This window comes from Athalia rosae, chromosome 2 (genome assembly GCF_917208135.1).
Source record: "Athalia rosae chromosome 2, iyAthRosa1.1, whole genome shotgun sequence".
Classification (NCBI taxonomy): Eukaryota; Metazoa; Arthropoda; class Insecta; order Hymenoptera; family Athaliidae; genus Athalia; species Athalia rosae.
Window position 1 is genome coordinate 24,555,103 of NC_064027.1, and position 15,995 is coordinate 24,571,097.

Here is a 15,995-nt window from a genome sequence, read left to right on the forward strand (position 1 = left end):
CACTCATCACCATCCTATTCATCGTCATCATCATCATCATCATCATCATCATCATCATCATCATCATCATCATCATCACCATAATAATAATTCATCACTCGCACTACAGATATTACATACATATAGAAAGGACACAGCGGCTCATTCTGTTTCATCATTCTACATAAGTATACAATTTTATTCGTTCCCGCCACAAAATAATTATTCTTTCAAAACGAACTTTATTATCATTGTTATTATTATTTTCCTTCAACTGTACAATAATTACCAATATGACAGTAATAATATAACCCTTTTAAGCGCACGTACACGTAGTATGTATACATCCATAAATACATGCATACATGGTATATCTATATACACGAATATTAAATATCGGCTGGTAAGCAATATTCAATTATTATGATAATTTGTTCTGAGTTTGGTTTTGATCTGTTTTGATATTTTTTTTTCCTCTTCTTCATCATTAACAGTTGTTAGGTAATCAATGAATTTTATTTATAAATAAATATACTATATATGTACGTATACAGCATCATCGTAAAAAGTATACTTATTTTTATATATATGTATATATTTATATTATAATGGGTTTAGATAAGACTTCAACCCGCACCCTGCAGTTTCATTATGATAATAGTGAACTGCGTAATTATTCAAATACAACATAATACAAGAGAAAAAATAAATAAATAATAAAAATCTCAAATTCTAATCATACTGTTAGTAATATGTGATGTTTTACAGCATCAATATGGAAGTTTCAAATTTATCTGAATTCAATCAATTGTTCAAATAATTGATTGAAACGATTGATTGATTACTATTCGAACCAAAAAGGGGGAAAATAATTTTGTACTGCCACAGAAGAAAAAAAAAATTCTTTCCATTATTTACAATCAGTATTTCCTATGATTATTACCATTAATATTATCAATAAATAGATTTGTATAGAATTTTTTATCGATCAATGAATTTAATTAGTGTTGTAAATGAGCAACGATTATCCGCGATTCGAATTTTCTGTTACATGCTTTTGTTTTTTCTCTTCTCTATATGAGAAATCGCAAACGACGATGAGTTTATAAAATAATATAATCCCATATCACGAGAATGGAAGAGAAGATTATAACTAATTAGATATATATTTCATATCGTGTGTATAATTATCAGAATTATCATTAGGTTATAAATAATTTATTTGACACAATTTATTTTATTCTTCTCCTTCCTTCCGTACGATAGGATAACTTAGTATATGTTATTTATTTTATTTTTTTTATTTAATTTTGGTTTTTCACGGATAAATAGATGTTTTTTTTTCCAAGTTTCTTTTCGTTTCTCTTATTTTACCTTCGAACTAATTTCTCATATATCTCACTTCTATTTTGATTTCCACATAGTAGACAGTTGTTTGTTAATTAATTTTCTTTCCTCTGTCACATTTTTTGGGAAAACTGCAGCACCATGTTTTCTTTTAGCTTTTTTTTTTTTTGCTTTTTTGTTCACATCCATGTAACGATATATTTACATTGCACAATTATATTATCAGTACTAATACACGACTATGAAAAAAATTCATGACAATCAAAAAATGACATTGAGGGTAAAATATTTCAGTGATTTGTTCTCCTATGATTTTGTATTTGATAGAGATTGGATGATAATTATATATACTGGATTCAAATCTGGGTTAATGTGATGTTTTGTGGTATTTCAGAACAAATATATATAGGTATATTTATGTATATAAGGTATGATGTGGCGTTTCATAGCATTCACTGCATTTTAATTTGTTTTTTTTTTTCAATTTTTTTATTTACTTATTACTATTTTTCTTACCTGGTTCTACATCACGAAGCGTACATGCGGTTTATCTCGTGTTGGTAACGCTCTTGAACTGCTTTTCGTTTCAGTTTGAAAGCTGCTGTTACTAATCCCATATCTGGTGACCATTGCTCTGCGCATAATTTTACTGCACCGGGTACCTCGAATTTCTCTAATTTTGCTGGAAAACGAATAATATCGATCGATGAATGAATGCTACGCTATTTTCACACAGTAATCTTTTGACGAGAAAAGATGGAACATAAACATATATATATATCCATATCTCAATCAGCAAGAACTCACATTTTTTACACTGATCAGCGAGTTCTTGTAGAACGGCTTTTTCAATGGCCGGACTATTGTAGAGCTCTTCGAGGGATGAATGCGATACTCCTAACTTTTCGGCAATATCCTCGATGTGCTGAGGATTCGGAACTACCAATGCAACTGTGTAATGTTTACTAGCATCTCCGTATATACAAATATTTTCTACAGCAGGACACGTTTTTAATTCGGCCTCAACTTTACCCAGCGAAACGTACTCTCCGAGTTGAAGTTTTACCAAATCCTTCTTACGATCTGTGAATATTCATGATGTATGTTAGGCGTAATTGAGAAAAAGAAAGCTCGCAATTGAAGATCTGAAGTTTGATCTGATGTTCAATATTCACCGATTATTTTTATGCATCCGTCATGTTGAACTTCACCTATGTCCCCGGTTTTAAACCACTGTTTTCCCGCTTCTTCGAAAAAGTCTTCCCTACTTTTATCTTTCAATTTATAATAACCAGCTGAAACGTTATCGCCACCGATCAATATTTCACCTCTTGGGAAAGGTTTGTCCGTCACTCTGTAACCAGCTTCTTCCCAATTGACAAGACGAATGTCGCAAGACGTTGTCGGGGCACCAACTCTTCCCGTACTTCTGTCGTGGCCTGAATAATTATGAAAATAAAAGTATTGCTTCGACCAAAATTTTGTATCGCGGATAAAAAATTAAATTTCATGAATTCTGGTCATACGATACAAATTTGGTGATCCCTAAAACCTCCAATTGTATTATCGACCTCAAAAAATGTAACCCCTCCTCTCCTCTTTTTTCACATATGGAATTTTAAAGGACAACGAGTTCAAGGTAATGAATACATTTATAGATGATATATATTTTCTTACGATCCATGACCGTCGCGCACGCCGTAGTTTCCGTAAGTCCATATCCTTGGGTAACGGTAACGCATAGGCATAGTTTAATCTGGCTGTGAGTTTCAGGCGTGAGTGGTGCTCCTCCTGAGAATATTAGTCGGACGCGACCCCCAAGAACTTGCCTTGCAGCTCCAAAAATATATTTGTCAAAAAGCGGAGTCTCGTATCCGTATTTTATCCACTTTGCTTTGTATTCGTACGCGAATTTGAATATCGCCTGTCTCAACGGACCACCTCGCTTGACCTTTTCGTTTATTCCCTTCGATATGCGGTCAAGGATCAACTGATGTAAAGGAAGAGAAAAATGGAAACAAAACCGTGAGAATTCGAACTCCTAATAGTTATCAACGAATTAGATTTTCAGTAAATCGAATTACCGGTACAGCCGTTAGGCACGTGGGATGAAGAACGGAAGCGTCGCCTTTGGAGCCTCTTTGAATTTTACTGCTGGAATCTATCATCGTAAGAGGTGTGCTGTATCCGATTGGAACGCCGATTAAAAGACAAACGCTCTCAACCAGCAATTCGAAGACGTGAGCTAAAGGAAGATATCCTAGGAAGACGTCATCTGGGTTTACAGAAACGGCATCACAGTAAGCCTTTACCGTAGCAACTATATTTCTGTGCGAAAGAAGGACCCCTTTAGGTATGCCAGTCGAACCGGAAGTATACATTACGATTGCTGTGTCGTCTGCCTTCGGAGGCGAAGGTTCAGTTTTCAAAGTATTGCCCTTCTTTATCAGGTCCGAAAACGCGCACAACATTACACCCTCCTAGATTATAACAACAAAAAACAAAGAAGATTCGGTTGAAGATGATTGAATGTAAAAATATGTAGAAGATGGATTTTCAACAAGAATTTTTGAGTGAAAAAGTGTGAAAAACTTATCGATTGTGTTGAAATTATTTTTTCATCGAGGGTGTGGACGCGAATTATATTCAAAGTTTACAAGTTATTTGAACACGAAATATTAGAAAAAAAAAAAAGAAATAAAGCTGAAGGCCAAATCGTGAGTATTTTGATACTTGACACGATCTCGAGAATATATTTACACATACAAATAGATGTTGCGAAATACGAAAATATGGCATTTCATTATTTGCTGATTCTGCAGATAATTCGAAAACAGAGTAAAAAAAGCGAATAAAAAAAAAAAGAATGAGATAATCATTTATTCATTCACCTTGTACCCATCTGTGTTGGTAGGTTTGAGTTGATCCTCCATAAATATTATAGTTTTAACTTTCGGCGTAAATTCTAAAAGTCTTTTAAACTTTGGTAAAAGGTCATGACTGGTTATGACAGTGTCAACTTCAGTCTCATTTATTCCATGAGCAATGGCCTCGTCTCCAAGGGTAGCATAAATGGTAACAACGGTAAAATTTTGTTTAAAACAGCCATGAGCAGCAATCATCCATTCAGCTCTCGTTTCAGCAAATATAACAACATTTCGACTGGTATTCATCCCAATACTTTTAAGACCACGTCCAAAAGATGCCGCTAAACGTTCTACTTCCGCAAATGTCTTCCATTTGTAATCTCCCATTTTGTACTGACGGAAAAATTGAATATGAATAAAATATTAAAAATCATTTCGAAAGATTATTCGTTGATTCAATTCCTTAAGCCTCTTTTTATCGTCATAGGTATATAGTTTAGTGATGGGTCATTACTTTTTTGAATACCCTTCCGTTGGGCTGCAGTTCGTCTTCTTCTGCTAAAATTTGCCTCGTTCCAAGGCACCTCTTAGAGCAGTGAATTTGTGCGACCCAAAGAAGCATTTCGTCAAGAGTTTCAACATTTCTTCTATTGAGCGCTATATGCATCGCGCCTGGACCATCGACTGATTTATATGTTACAGAATTTTCATCCCTAGCGATAATTTTTGCCTTTATGCGCCTAGATAATTTTCGTTTTTCCCATGGTCTTTGTAACACCAAATAAACTGGAAATGTTAAAAGATCGCAGACGTACGAAATGGCTTTTATAGCTTGTATCGCTCCCGCTATCCAAAACCCCTCCATCTCTCTGAAAAAAATTGCGTCGTCGTCGTCATCAGTATTATTATAATTATTAGACCAATTTGTAGAAATAATTTTTCTTAAAGAACTTTTAACTTGCAAAATAATCAGCTATATAAGATATAAGGAGGATCGATTTCTCATTATCTTTTTTACCGCTCATTTTTTTTCGAAGATCAGAACTTATCGATCTCTGTGTGATATGATTTTGATATTGGATTTTCGATCCTCTTTATAATAAAAGCATTTCGAAATGAATAAGATAATGTTATTTCATTTCATATAGGTAAAATTGTCGACTAATTGTGAGATGATAATCAAGCGTAAGGTTATAGGTATGTACTATAGATCGTAGATGATCGCAAAGTGATTAATGATACGAAAAATGAATTCTACAGCTACTGAAAATTCGAAAATATCAATATCGTATGAATAACTTAGATTATAGCAAAGCGAAAGCAATTAATTTAGAAAAAAAAAGGAAAACAAAAAAGAATTAAATGTATGGGCATATCCATTACTTTCCGATAGAAGCCGACTAGGTTGCCGATTTTTCCTTTGGAAAAAGATTCAAAAGGAAGGTCCAAATTTGGGCTCCATACGAGAAAATCCAGCAGTTATAGAATTTTTCAACTTCCATATAACTTACAATCAGAGATTCGTAGCTTACAAAATTTGATGTTCGGTTCGAGCTATAAAAACTCGTATGATTTCGAGAAGTTAAATTTTTTGATTCGTCACGATACTATATTTAAAATAGCTGGCTATATACAAAATTTTTTCTAATAAAATTGTGCGTAGCTTAGGTAAATTTGGAGGATCACCTGTTTTTTGAATCTACTTACAAAGAATGCTTACATGCACCATCGTCGAATAGTATAATGGATCTGCCCGTGTATATTCCATATATTTAAAAAACATGCGATAAGAATAAATGAAGCTCGCTATTAGCGTTTTTGATTAGCAAGATTATACATCGGTGTATAAATTAAAAAAGATCGTCTATATTCATCAGAGCGCATGTACCTATATTTTATTATTACCTCAGGCAGTAAAAGTCAACGAATTACGTAATTAAAAAAAAAAATAATAATATTAGTAACAAAAACAATGGTAAAAATTCCGAATTCATGCTCTGATTTCCAAATCAAATATTGTAACACCAAGAGTGATTGTTTAAAAAATAAAACGAAAAAGTAAGAAGTTGTAGCAATTATTAAAAATTATTAACTTCAGTCGAAACGATGAAATGTTAGGAGAACAGTAGAACGCATAGGTAAATGTATAAATACATGAGTGATGCACTTTATGAGCGACCACTTGTGTCTTCTTTATCTCTAATATATGTGCATTTTTTTCATTTTAGTTTTATTTCCCTTTTTATCCTATTACAATCTATCAATTCACAAGAGCAACTAGAAAAGTTCGCGTGAGACCTTCCATTCAGATATAGTATAATGCGATTATAGCGAGTGAAAACATTACATCGCTCGATTGAATCCCACCTGCGAGGGTGTGAGGCGTGACACACGAAGAACTAGTTATTATATCATCTAATTTAAAACAAACGATTCGTAGACGAAGAGTGAAGAAGGACGAGAAAAAAATGAATAGAAATTTCCAAAGTTCAAAAATTTTCACTTTTATCTAACCACGAATAAGAACGAAAAACTTCAACTTTGGATATACCGAAATATTCGAAAACATAAAGTATTACGGTGTACCAAAAAATTTTCGAAGCACAACAGAAAAATGAATGGTAGAAAAAAAAATAAGTTTCTAACAAATGGATGGAAAGAAAATCTACTTTTAATAAAAAAATGTCATCATATTAACATTCGATACGCAAAACTACAGCTCTGTTGTATGCATAAAACTGTACTACACCTTAATCACTGCGAACACGAATGAAATTTTTTTTTATGATTTTTAGTTTTTTTTCTTTTTTTCTAAATAACATTTGTACTATTTATATGTACTCGTTGTGGAATGGAATAATGTAATAATCACACAATTAAAAATGATGGAAAACTTATTTTTAAATATAACGTAAAATAATAATTTACCAAAAAAATGTTGGAAAATTAAATTTTCAAGAGCAGTGTCGAACGTATACAGTTACGTATGCGACATGCACTGTGCACGTTTTATAATATATAAAACCGGGCTTTTGGACTCTGATCGGTTACAAAGTGCGGTACAGGTTCGAATCCGTTAAGTCACATAATGAAGTTAAGTCTACATCGGACGAAGTTGCTACGAGAAATTGCCCCCAGGCAGAGCAACATGTATAGTCAAGATCAAGACACCACGAGTCCAACTTCCAATCGAAGTAGGTAAAGAAAAGTGGGTATTATACAGGGTACAGCATACACATACGTACGTTTCTATATACTATATACCTATGTGCTGACAGCACAGCAATTAATACACATGCATACATGTATTTGTATCGCGTGCATTGAAGCCAAAGAGCGCTTATTTTCCATGCCTATCGGAGCGCAGTCGCCTTTTTGTTTCGAGACATGCGATGTATAGTGTATATCTGTATGTTTTTTATCTTTCGGTTATTTAAGATAAAATGTGGAGAGATATGTAATAACCTGTGTATACATATATATGTATACGTATCAACAGACTTTGACCCTTCATGCACTTGATATCAAAGGCTGGATTCAGTCATTTCATTTTTTTTATATTTTTCATTTTTATTGGATATCAAAATCGACGAGAAGAAAATTCTAACGACGGTACGGAACTCAAGATATAATATATGAATCTTTGGATCAGACTGTGCCAAAAAATGATCATTTTGTTTTCGAAAGTTACATCGAAAACATTGTTCGCAATGACGAAAAGGAAGTACAGTTAAAATTACCATCTGAGGTCCCTCGTCGCCATTTTCTATTCCCCATTTAAATAGCATCGGCATTTTTCCGCACTTTCTGACACGTAATATAGTTAATAATGAATATAAATATAAATAACTGATCATTTTTTGGACATTTTCGAAACTTCATCAAGAATAATATCTAAAAAACCAAATTATTTACAACAAAGACCTTATAACATTTTGCGATGAATTTGATAGTTTTGCCAGAAAAGTAAAAGAATATTAAAAGTGGTCATATGTTCGACTTTGACCTCAAATAACTTTTGAAGGAATAAATTTATCACAAATTGACATTAGACGTTTTTTGTAGAGAGTTGAATTTTCTACAAGAATATGCCTTGGTCATTATGGTGTACTGATCCGTTGATGAGTTATGAATTTCCAAAGTAGAAAAAAAATTCCAACTGAACTTCTGTTTCGTTTTTTCGACAAATATTTCAGATATACCTAACTTTTAAAAAAAGATAGTCATTTTTTTGGCACAGTCGAGTGTACATTTGGGTTTTTCATTTTGAGGCGATATGTATATTCTTTTCTTTTCCTAGCTGAAAATCTGATACTTCATAGTGACAAGGAAATATTCCTGTAGGGGGAAAAATTCTGATTGTTTAAAGTAAAATAGAGGCTTCGCTTATTAAAATAATGAAATTAATAATAATAATATTAATAATAATAGTAATGATAATAATTTACCTAGCTGAATATTTGCTAGAATTATTTGCCATGCGCTCCATAATGGTGCAATTTACTAAAAGATGTTGCATATATCATTGCCATGCGCATAACAAAAAAAGAAAAATAATAATGATAATAGCAGTTAATTACAAAAAAAACCTAAACAAGAATTCAGAAAGGAGCTTATACTGCCTTGCGTCAAACATTGTACTCGTATAATCATATTGTACTGGATATAATTGTCGTGCAATTACCTAATAACATAATGTGCGGTATATACATGATGTTATAAAATAAAAGCATTTCTATGATTTCAATTCTAATTAGCTAATTAATTGATAGGTACCATGCTCAAAGTGAGGAAATCAAGACATATTATAAGGATCTCTTTCCCTTAAATAAATAAATACGGAGCATAATTGCATTCGAGGGTTGCATTCAATCGGCGTATAAAAAATTTTTCAGTAATTTTTTTTTTCTTTTACAGAAAAATGTATTTATAACAGCGGAAAATTAAAAAAATAGATAAAAAATTGAAGAGGTATATAAGCTAGAATATTGAGAGAGACACATATATATATACCTATAATAAGGTATAACTCACTGTTTTTCTTCCACGATCATGATGGAAATGGAATTGTTTTTTCGATTTTCTTTCTTGTTTTTTTGTCTTTTTTTGTTCTACTTTCTTGTCTTTTAGTCGGCCAGCTATATTTCACCAGCTTACAATTAAGACGTAGTACCTTCTTCAATTTCCTGAATACATATTATACACACTATAATTATTATAACAGTAATTAGTTATGGTTATAATTACGTAAAAATATTAAGAACTATCACAAGTTTTATAGATAAATTGTGAGTAATATAAATTTGTTACTGTATCTATCACTTTTCTTTTCAAGTATATGCCTGAATTTCGATAATCAATTCTGAGCGAAAACAACAATTGGAAATAAATTATAAAAAAAAAAGAAGAAAGATTGTTTTCTTCACAGTTGTAATACGCACGTCTGCCAGTCGAAGAATGACATGCAATGTGTAACAATTTACTCTTGATCAACTGGAACGCGGTGATTGCTTCAATATAATATATACAATTTATATATAGGTGTACATGCATATATGTTGACCTACACACTTATTGTGTATACAGTATTATACGTATTTATACGCGTTGTGATCGTAGTCATCTTAAGAAATAAGGCATTTTTATCAGACGAAACGTACGCTGCACATACGTAGATGGATCAGCATGTATACCTCAAATCAGATGATCAGACTATTTATGCATGCTAAATACCTACGATACGCAAATGAAAAAATTAAATTTATACTTCATTATTATAAGAGGATTGGAAAACTTGAGTTGTTTCGTCGCGTTTAACTTTTCACTCATTCCTTTCGAACGTTCCCACCAATAAGTTCCGTTTCTTTTCTTGATTCGATTTTTTTTTTTTTTTTTTTTTTTAAGTAAAAACTACAAAAATGTGAGAGTTAAATGTTAATTGGATTGACACGAGATGCATGATGGAGTATATGGCTATATATTCTTCGCATATTGCTAATCGAGAAATATTACTCCTACGGGAACGACTGTTGCGAGATTTGCGATCTCAGTATGAGCGAGCTATAAGTGTTAAATTTGTCAAGTCATTCAGAACCCTAGCAAATTATTATATGCTATTATTCCCATTATATTGTGTACGTAATATATACCTAGATACTCCTATACTTTCTTGACTCTAATACATGTATATAGATGGATACTTATATGTATACCTATCTATGAACATATCCACCATCGGTAGCGATAGCTCGCGAGCTGCAAGTTGCAATTACCCATTTCTAATATTAACATGATAGAATCACGGTAGAATTCAACACCAAAAGCGATGACTTAGCATACTTTTATAAAATTTTGATATTGACAACGATTGATTATTTCCTCCTTCTGTTTTCGATTTTATTAATTGGATTTTCGAATGAAATATCAGATACTCGAATATGCATAGACATTAGAGTGAGCATCAGAGTGGTCCTGAGAAGGGTGATTTTTCGAATTTCTTGTGACCACCCCTTAAACGGTTCCAATTACAGATGAAAAATTCTCCTGGAGTTTCAGCTCTTAATTTTAATGGGACACGTACTGCACATTTTTTTATGATTTTAGAGAAAATTTTTTTTGTTTCATGTCTACGTGGGGGAAAAGATTATAATGCTCTAACTAACGATAAATGCCATAGCTAAATTAAATCTCTTCCAAAATTCAATTAAATACTGCTATATTAAATACGGCTGCAAAAAATTATCTGGCACGTGTTCCCGTTGGAATGAACCCTTCGGAACAGAGGTCGTCGGTACCACACAACCATTACTCGCGCGATAAGAAAAACTCTCAAATTTGTGCGCAGGCACCGAGTCAATTTTGTTTTCTTTTTTTTAATACGTGTATTTACACCCTCGTACCGAGTTCTCACGCGATATTCGAATAATAAAAGATGAGCCTGAAATTCCTGTGCAATCAGATTTTCAAAAAATTGCCTCCTCCCTAACTTCCCCAATGTGGTGGTACTGATCTCTAACGTTAAGCGCCATCAGAGGTTTTTCCGTTTTTTTGGAAAGGTAAAAATTTGGCATTGTGGCACTTAATTGGCCTGAAATGAGCCTTCAATTATACAATAATCCGAATTTTAATTGGACGTTCAGTTAGTGCCAGCTCAATGGAGGTAAGAATTTTCATAGAATTCAAATGAAACAAAAGACATGAAAGTTTTTGAAACGATTATAATTTTTTTCTATGTGATTAATGAAGAAAAATGACCATGGTAGTAAAAATAATTTTAACTATTCAATTTCATGAAGGAACTAAGGCAAAACGAAAAAATTCAAATAGACTGAATTAAGGAAAATATGCTTCTCCCAACACTACCTAAATGATGTACGTATACCCCGTATGTATATGTATATTTTGTACACATATACACATATATTTACTACAGAGTGAAGCAAGCAGCCTTAAATTAAATTTAAACTTGCACTAAATTCGTCCAGTTGTCTGTGCGGCAATAAATGCCGTCGCATGTTACCTAGAAACATTTTTTAAACTAGTTCAACAGTTTATGTTCATAGATTACACGGTGGTGAAAAAGAAAAACCATTCCAAATACCATCGCATTATATCACGTATCATGCAAAATGGATGTACAATTATGACGTCTGAATTTCAAACCCTGACTCACACGGGGAGTTAATAAAAAAATAATTACTCCCTTTTTCTTTTATCGAAAATTATTAATATAATCTTATTGAATAACCAAAAAATTGTATCAAGTGTTGAGAAATTAGTATACGGTAATCATTTAAAACTGGGGTTTCAGGCCAGATTCGCTCCAAAAAATTTTCTGGGCATTTAGGGTAATTTCTGAGTGTTCCAGTTGCACTTTCAAGGCGGCGGAAACATATTTTTCAAGTCTCATAACATGCTCCACATAACGTGTAATGAATACAACACATTATACTTTATTCTATCGGAATCAGTGGGAGGGCGGTGGTGGGAGGTTCATCACATGATGGGATACGTTCCTGTTTGAAAATTAATTACAATTCTATGAATAATTATTGGGTCTGGTTGTGCTATTTTTGTGCTATCGTGTGCCGTATCTCAAAATTGTGAAACTTCAGTAACCTAGGCACTAATTAAAAAAACAAAAATTCTAATTGTGCCGTGATGTGCTCGGTTCGTACTACGTTGTGTCGCCGACCACATCAATTCAGCGCCTCAGGTTTTTCCGAAAAATTAAAACATTTATTGGATGGTAATCCTAGAACTACAGACTTATTTCTTCTGCATTTAAACAGCAGACTGGGGTAGCTGTTCACCCCACGCGTTTCTTGATCGTAAAATCATTTGTGAGAGCAGTAAGGAGACTCGTAATTAAACGAATCTCTTCATTTTTCATACCGAAGAGTAGAGCGAAGACCGAATTCAATTCCATTGAATTTTGATTGGCGATAAATCGATTTGAATACCTAAAAGTGCTAGAGGAACGGTCGAAACATCATTTTTCAAAGTTCACCTGGGGTGGATATCCAACCCAATCTATTGTTGTAGGGTTAAGATCAGGCAAAAATTGATCAGTTGCACAGATTTAACGGATCTGAAATATCGATCTAGAGGATTATAAATTATTTGCCAAGTGTAGTTACAAAGCCAAAAAATTTTTTAAATGTTTTCCAAACGACACAGAAAAAAATTTTGCGCCACGTCTTTTCGTTGGAATAAAGAGCTCAAAGTTTGGGGAAATTCTTTCTCGCTATTGAAACCGTTCGAGAAGTGAGTCTAAAAAATTACTGATTACTCGGTTGTTCATCATTTTCATATCACGTATATGTATAGAAATATTACATTTATAACGATCACACGCTACGACAGGGTGATTAAACGGTTCGTTGAATATTTACGTAGATGTAACCGCCTATTACCATCATTATCATCATAATTATATTTATTATTGATATTATTATTCCTATAATTATTTGAACCCTACCATTATTACTTGTATCGCGTATATCTTATGTACATATGTCCATACATTGTACAATAATCAATTTTAATTGTTTTTCTCATTTTTTTTTGCTATTACCAGCATTTCAAGAAACTACAAAACCTCTGGGTTTTTGAATTTTATAATATAATATCACCATTACGTTAAAACGGACATTTTAAAAACGTAAATTATAGACGCACTTTTTTAAATTATTTTCTGTTCTATTTGATTCAAGGAATGATCTGCGGCCTATCTTGTTTGTATATAGATCGATATTCATGCTTATACAGTTTGCAAAAACTGTAAATAAATGTAACCGTCAGCGATTCGTTTTTAACTTTAGAAGTACAGACGAATCCTTGCTGATAATGATAATCACGATAATAATGGATACATGGCTATATTAATACCAAGAAGTCTTTACGTTGATATCCATTGGTTTCTTATGATTATTATTATTACTCCCTACCTTACAAATTTCAATTTCAAATAATAATCATGTAAGTATCCTATTTATGTAAGTATGAAAATGTATTTTAGTCGATAAAATTATCTCCCAATTCATGAAAATTTCTTCGTATATTTACTATAATCCACCTAATTACTTAATAACATACCCATGTATTTATGTATGTAAACCGTCCACCCATAAAATAATTATAAACAATATTCTTACCAGTTATGCTTTTAGATTTCGATGTAAGTTATCCACTCTTTTATTTCCGGTTCCTTTGCAGCTGCTGTTTATATGTTAAATTTTTTGTAATTCACCACCCTTTCACGTGAAGTGTAACTGCAGCAGCGAGCTATGTGTATCGAATCTGAAAAAATTACATAGGTAATTATTACATACATATTTGAAAATTAAGTGCATATTTTTTTCTCATAGGGCATGAGAACTAGTACATATCGTAATTAGCGAAACGGTGAGGCAAGAGAAAAATGAAAAGAATTAATTAATAAGTAATGAAACAGATGAATGGAGCAAATGAATGGAGCAAATAATATTCTATACCTAGAATCTTTTCGCACGGATGATCGCGATGACGACTTGAATTCTGCGAGCTCTCTTATTATAAACTGAACTGAGGAACAGAAATATAAGCGAAAAATAAAAATAAAAATGAAAATAAACGTTGTATAGAAAGAAGGAAAAAAAAATCAAAACTCAACACAACAAATATGTTAATAATAAATATTACGGGTAGTGGGGGGGAAAAAACGGGTCCAACGAGCGGATTGTGAACCTTGAACTTTGTACCATAGTAATACACGACTACACTGATTCTATAATATGTATATTATGAGTACTATGTGTCATGTATATATCTTTTGAATAATATCTAGGAATAGTGAACTTACGAAATTTTAGTTCAATTATATAATGCCCTCCTTTAAATTTTCATTATGTCAGGGTTCTTTTTCTGTCTCTGTTCTACGAAAGACAATGGGTTTTAAATCTCCGATTTGAGCACGTTGCAATCGTTTCACTTTACAAAAATAATTATGATTAGTTATTAGCACGTATGTCCACGTAGTGTATAGTAGACACCCACGTGCTGTTGCTGCTGCTGGTGCTGATACTGTTGCATGGAAACCCCCTTGGAATTTTAATTTTTATACGGTACGGTGTAGCGTGTTTCTTATAGTTTCGATCAAGTTTTTGTGAAAACAAAAAATATAGCTTTTAAACGCGTACACATATATCTATATAATCACGTGTAGTAGAAAAAATAATGAATTAAGAAAGATTTTATTATTGTTTATTTTATTTATAAATGATTATTGCAAACATGTTTCAAATTCGGAGCACTTGGAAGTTCAATGTTTCGAAAACTTTAGGTTAGGAGTTAAAATCAAGGATTTGGAGATTTCGTTTTTTCTTCAGGAAAAGTTATAAGATTTTCAACGGATTATACAGTTTAACACAATAAACTGATTTTAGTTTCAACCATTTTAATTATTGAAGGTTATACCTAGGGATCTTTGAACCACGATTAGATCCGAATACATCAAGTTAACACAGTCTGCTGGAACGCGTAGTGGATATTTGCCTGCGTCTCTGGTCTGTCTTTCTCTTCCCTACTTTTTTCTTTATTTTGTGTTAATTCAAGCTTGTGTTTATGTACGTAGATGATGGTATAATCGTGTGCGTGTTACGGGCGGCAGGCCTCCACATGGACCAATCAGAGAGAAGATCTCACTTGGTGGGGAAGTGGCGTGATCCTGTCGTCGTATGACGTCTTCTGGCAAACAATCAATAATGGCTCTTACCTATATGATTTTCGATTTAAATACATATATACATTTGCAAAATATCGAATTTTTTTGACACACCCCAAAGCTTTGATAATTACCTTTTTTGTATGAATGTATAAATAATTTTATATTTGTCTGTCTGGCTGAGAACAACGCTTATCTCAATGACATTCAGTTCACAAGGATATCCAATTACAGGTCACAGGCTCGTGAAATAGCGCAACATGAACATATCGGGACTGAAATGAAAACAGTAAGAACTACGACGGAAAAAAGTTCGAAAATCGGTCAAAAAATGTTCAAGTAATCTATCCATTTCATTTTCATCAACTCTTGTTAGTTTTGTTCAATATTTTTTCGAAAAAGATACGATTTTTTCAAATTTCAGGACATTAGAAGTTTTTTTGCCGGTACGCAACAAACGTTCTGTGACCTCTGTAGTACTTTCAAGGAACTGTGTGGTAATCGCAACGTATATTTGGTTGGGCCAATGAGACGTGATTTCCAAATTTCGACCAATCGGCGAGCTGCTTCATTCTGTCCTTACATTAATAAGGACCTCC

At 32.8% G+C, this 15,995-nt stretch overlaps 1 protein-coding gene and 1 long non-coding RNA gene across 7 annotated transcripts; one reads left to right on the forward strand and one right to left on the reverse strand.

The window, feature by feature from the left end:
* Nucleotides 1-201: 201 nt before the first annotated feature.
* Nucleotides 202-15,672, reverse strand: LOC105689096 (fatty acid CoA ligase Acsl3). 6 transcript variants are annotated; one of them, XM_012405860.4, is made up of 11 exons: nt 15,531-15,672; nt 15,150-15,419; nt 13,850-13,994; nt 9,228-9,379; nt 4,708-5,062; nt 4,218-4,586; nt 3,411-3,806; nt 3,004-3,316; nt 2,502-2,765; nt 2,134-2,409; nt 202-2,008 (listed from the first exon to the last, which is right to left on the reverse strand). In XM_012405860.4, the coding sequence occupies exons 4-11, from the start codon at nt 9,245-9,247 to the stop codon at nt 1,854-1,856; spliced, it is 2,148 nt and encodes a 715-aa protein (XP_012261283.2). In that variant the 5' UTR covers nt 9,248-9,379; nt 13,850-13,994; nt 15,150-15,419; nt 15,531-15,672; the 3' UTR covers nt 202-1,853. The 6 variants fall into 6 exon arrangements, with proteins under 6 accessions (XP_012261283.2, XP_012261281.2, XP_048505623.1 ...); XM_012405858.4 differs by lacking the exons at nt 15,150-15,419; nt 15,531-15,672 and adding exons at nt 14,536-14,663; nt 14,730-14,886; XM_048649666.1 differs by lacking the exon at nt 15,531-15,672 and having other exon boundaries at nt 14,536-15,192.
* Nucleotides 15,102-15,489, forward strand: LOC125499845. The gene is made up of 2 exons (XR_007276863.1): nt 15,102-15,238; nt 15,307-15,489. It is a non-coding gene; the product is annotated as an uncharacterized LOC125499845 (long non-coding RNA).
* Nucleotides 15,673-15,995: the final 323 nt, after the last annotated feature.

What these genes read in the sequence shown, in the direction of transcription:
- LOC105689096 (XM_012405860.4), bottom strand. Translation starts at nt 9,247, where the DNA reads ATGATCGTGGAAGAAAAACA. An exon ending in ATGATCGTGGAAGAAAAACA is followed by an intron (nt 5,063 to 9,227) that starts GTGAGTTATACC and finishes AATTTTTTTCAG; the next exon opens with AGAGATGGAGGGGTTTTGGA. An exon ending in CGCTGATCAGTGTAAAAAAT is followed by an intron (nt 2,009 to 2,133) that starts GTGAGTTCTTGC and finishes TTCGTTTTCCAG; the next exon opens with CAAAATTAGAGAAATTCGAG.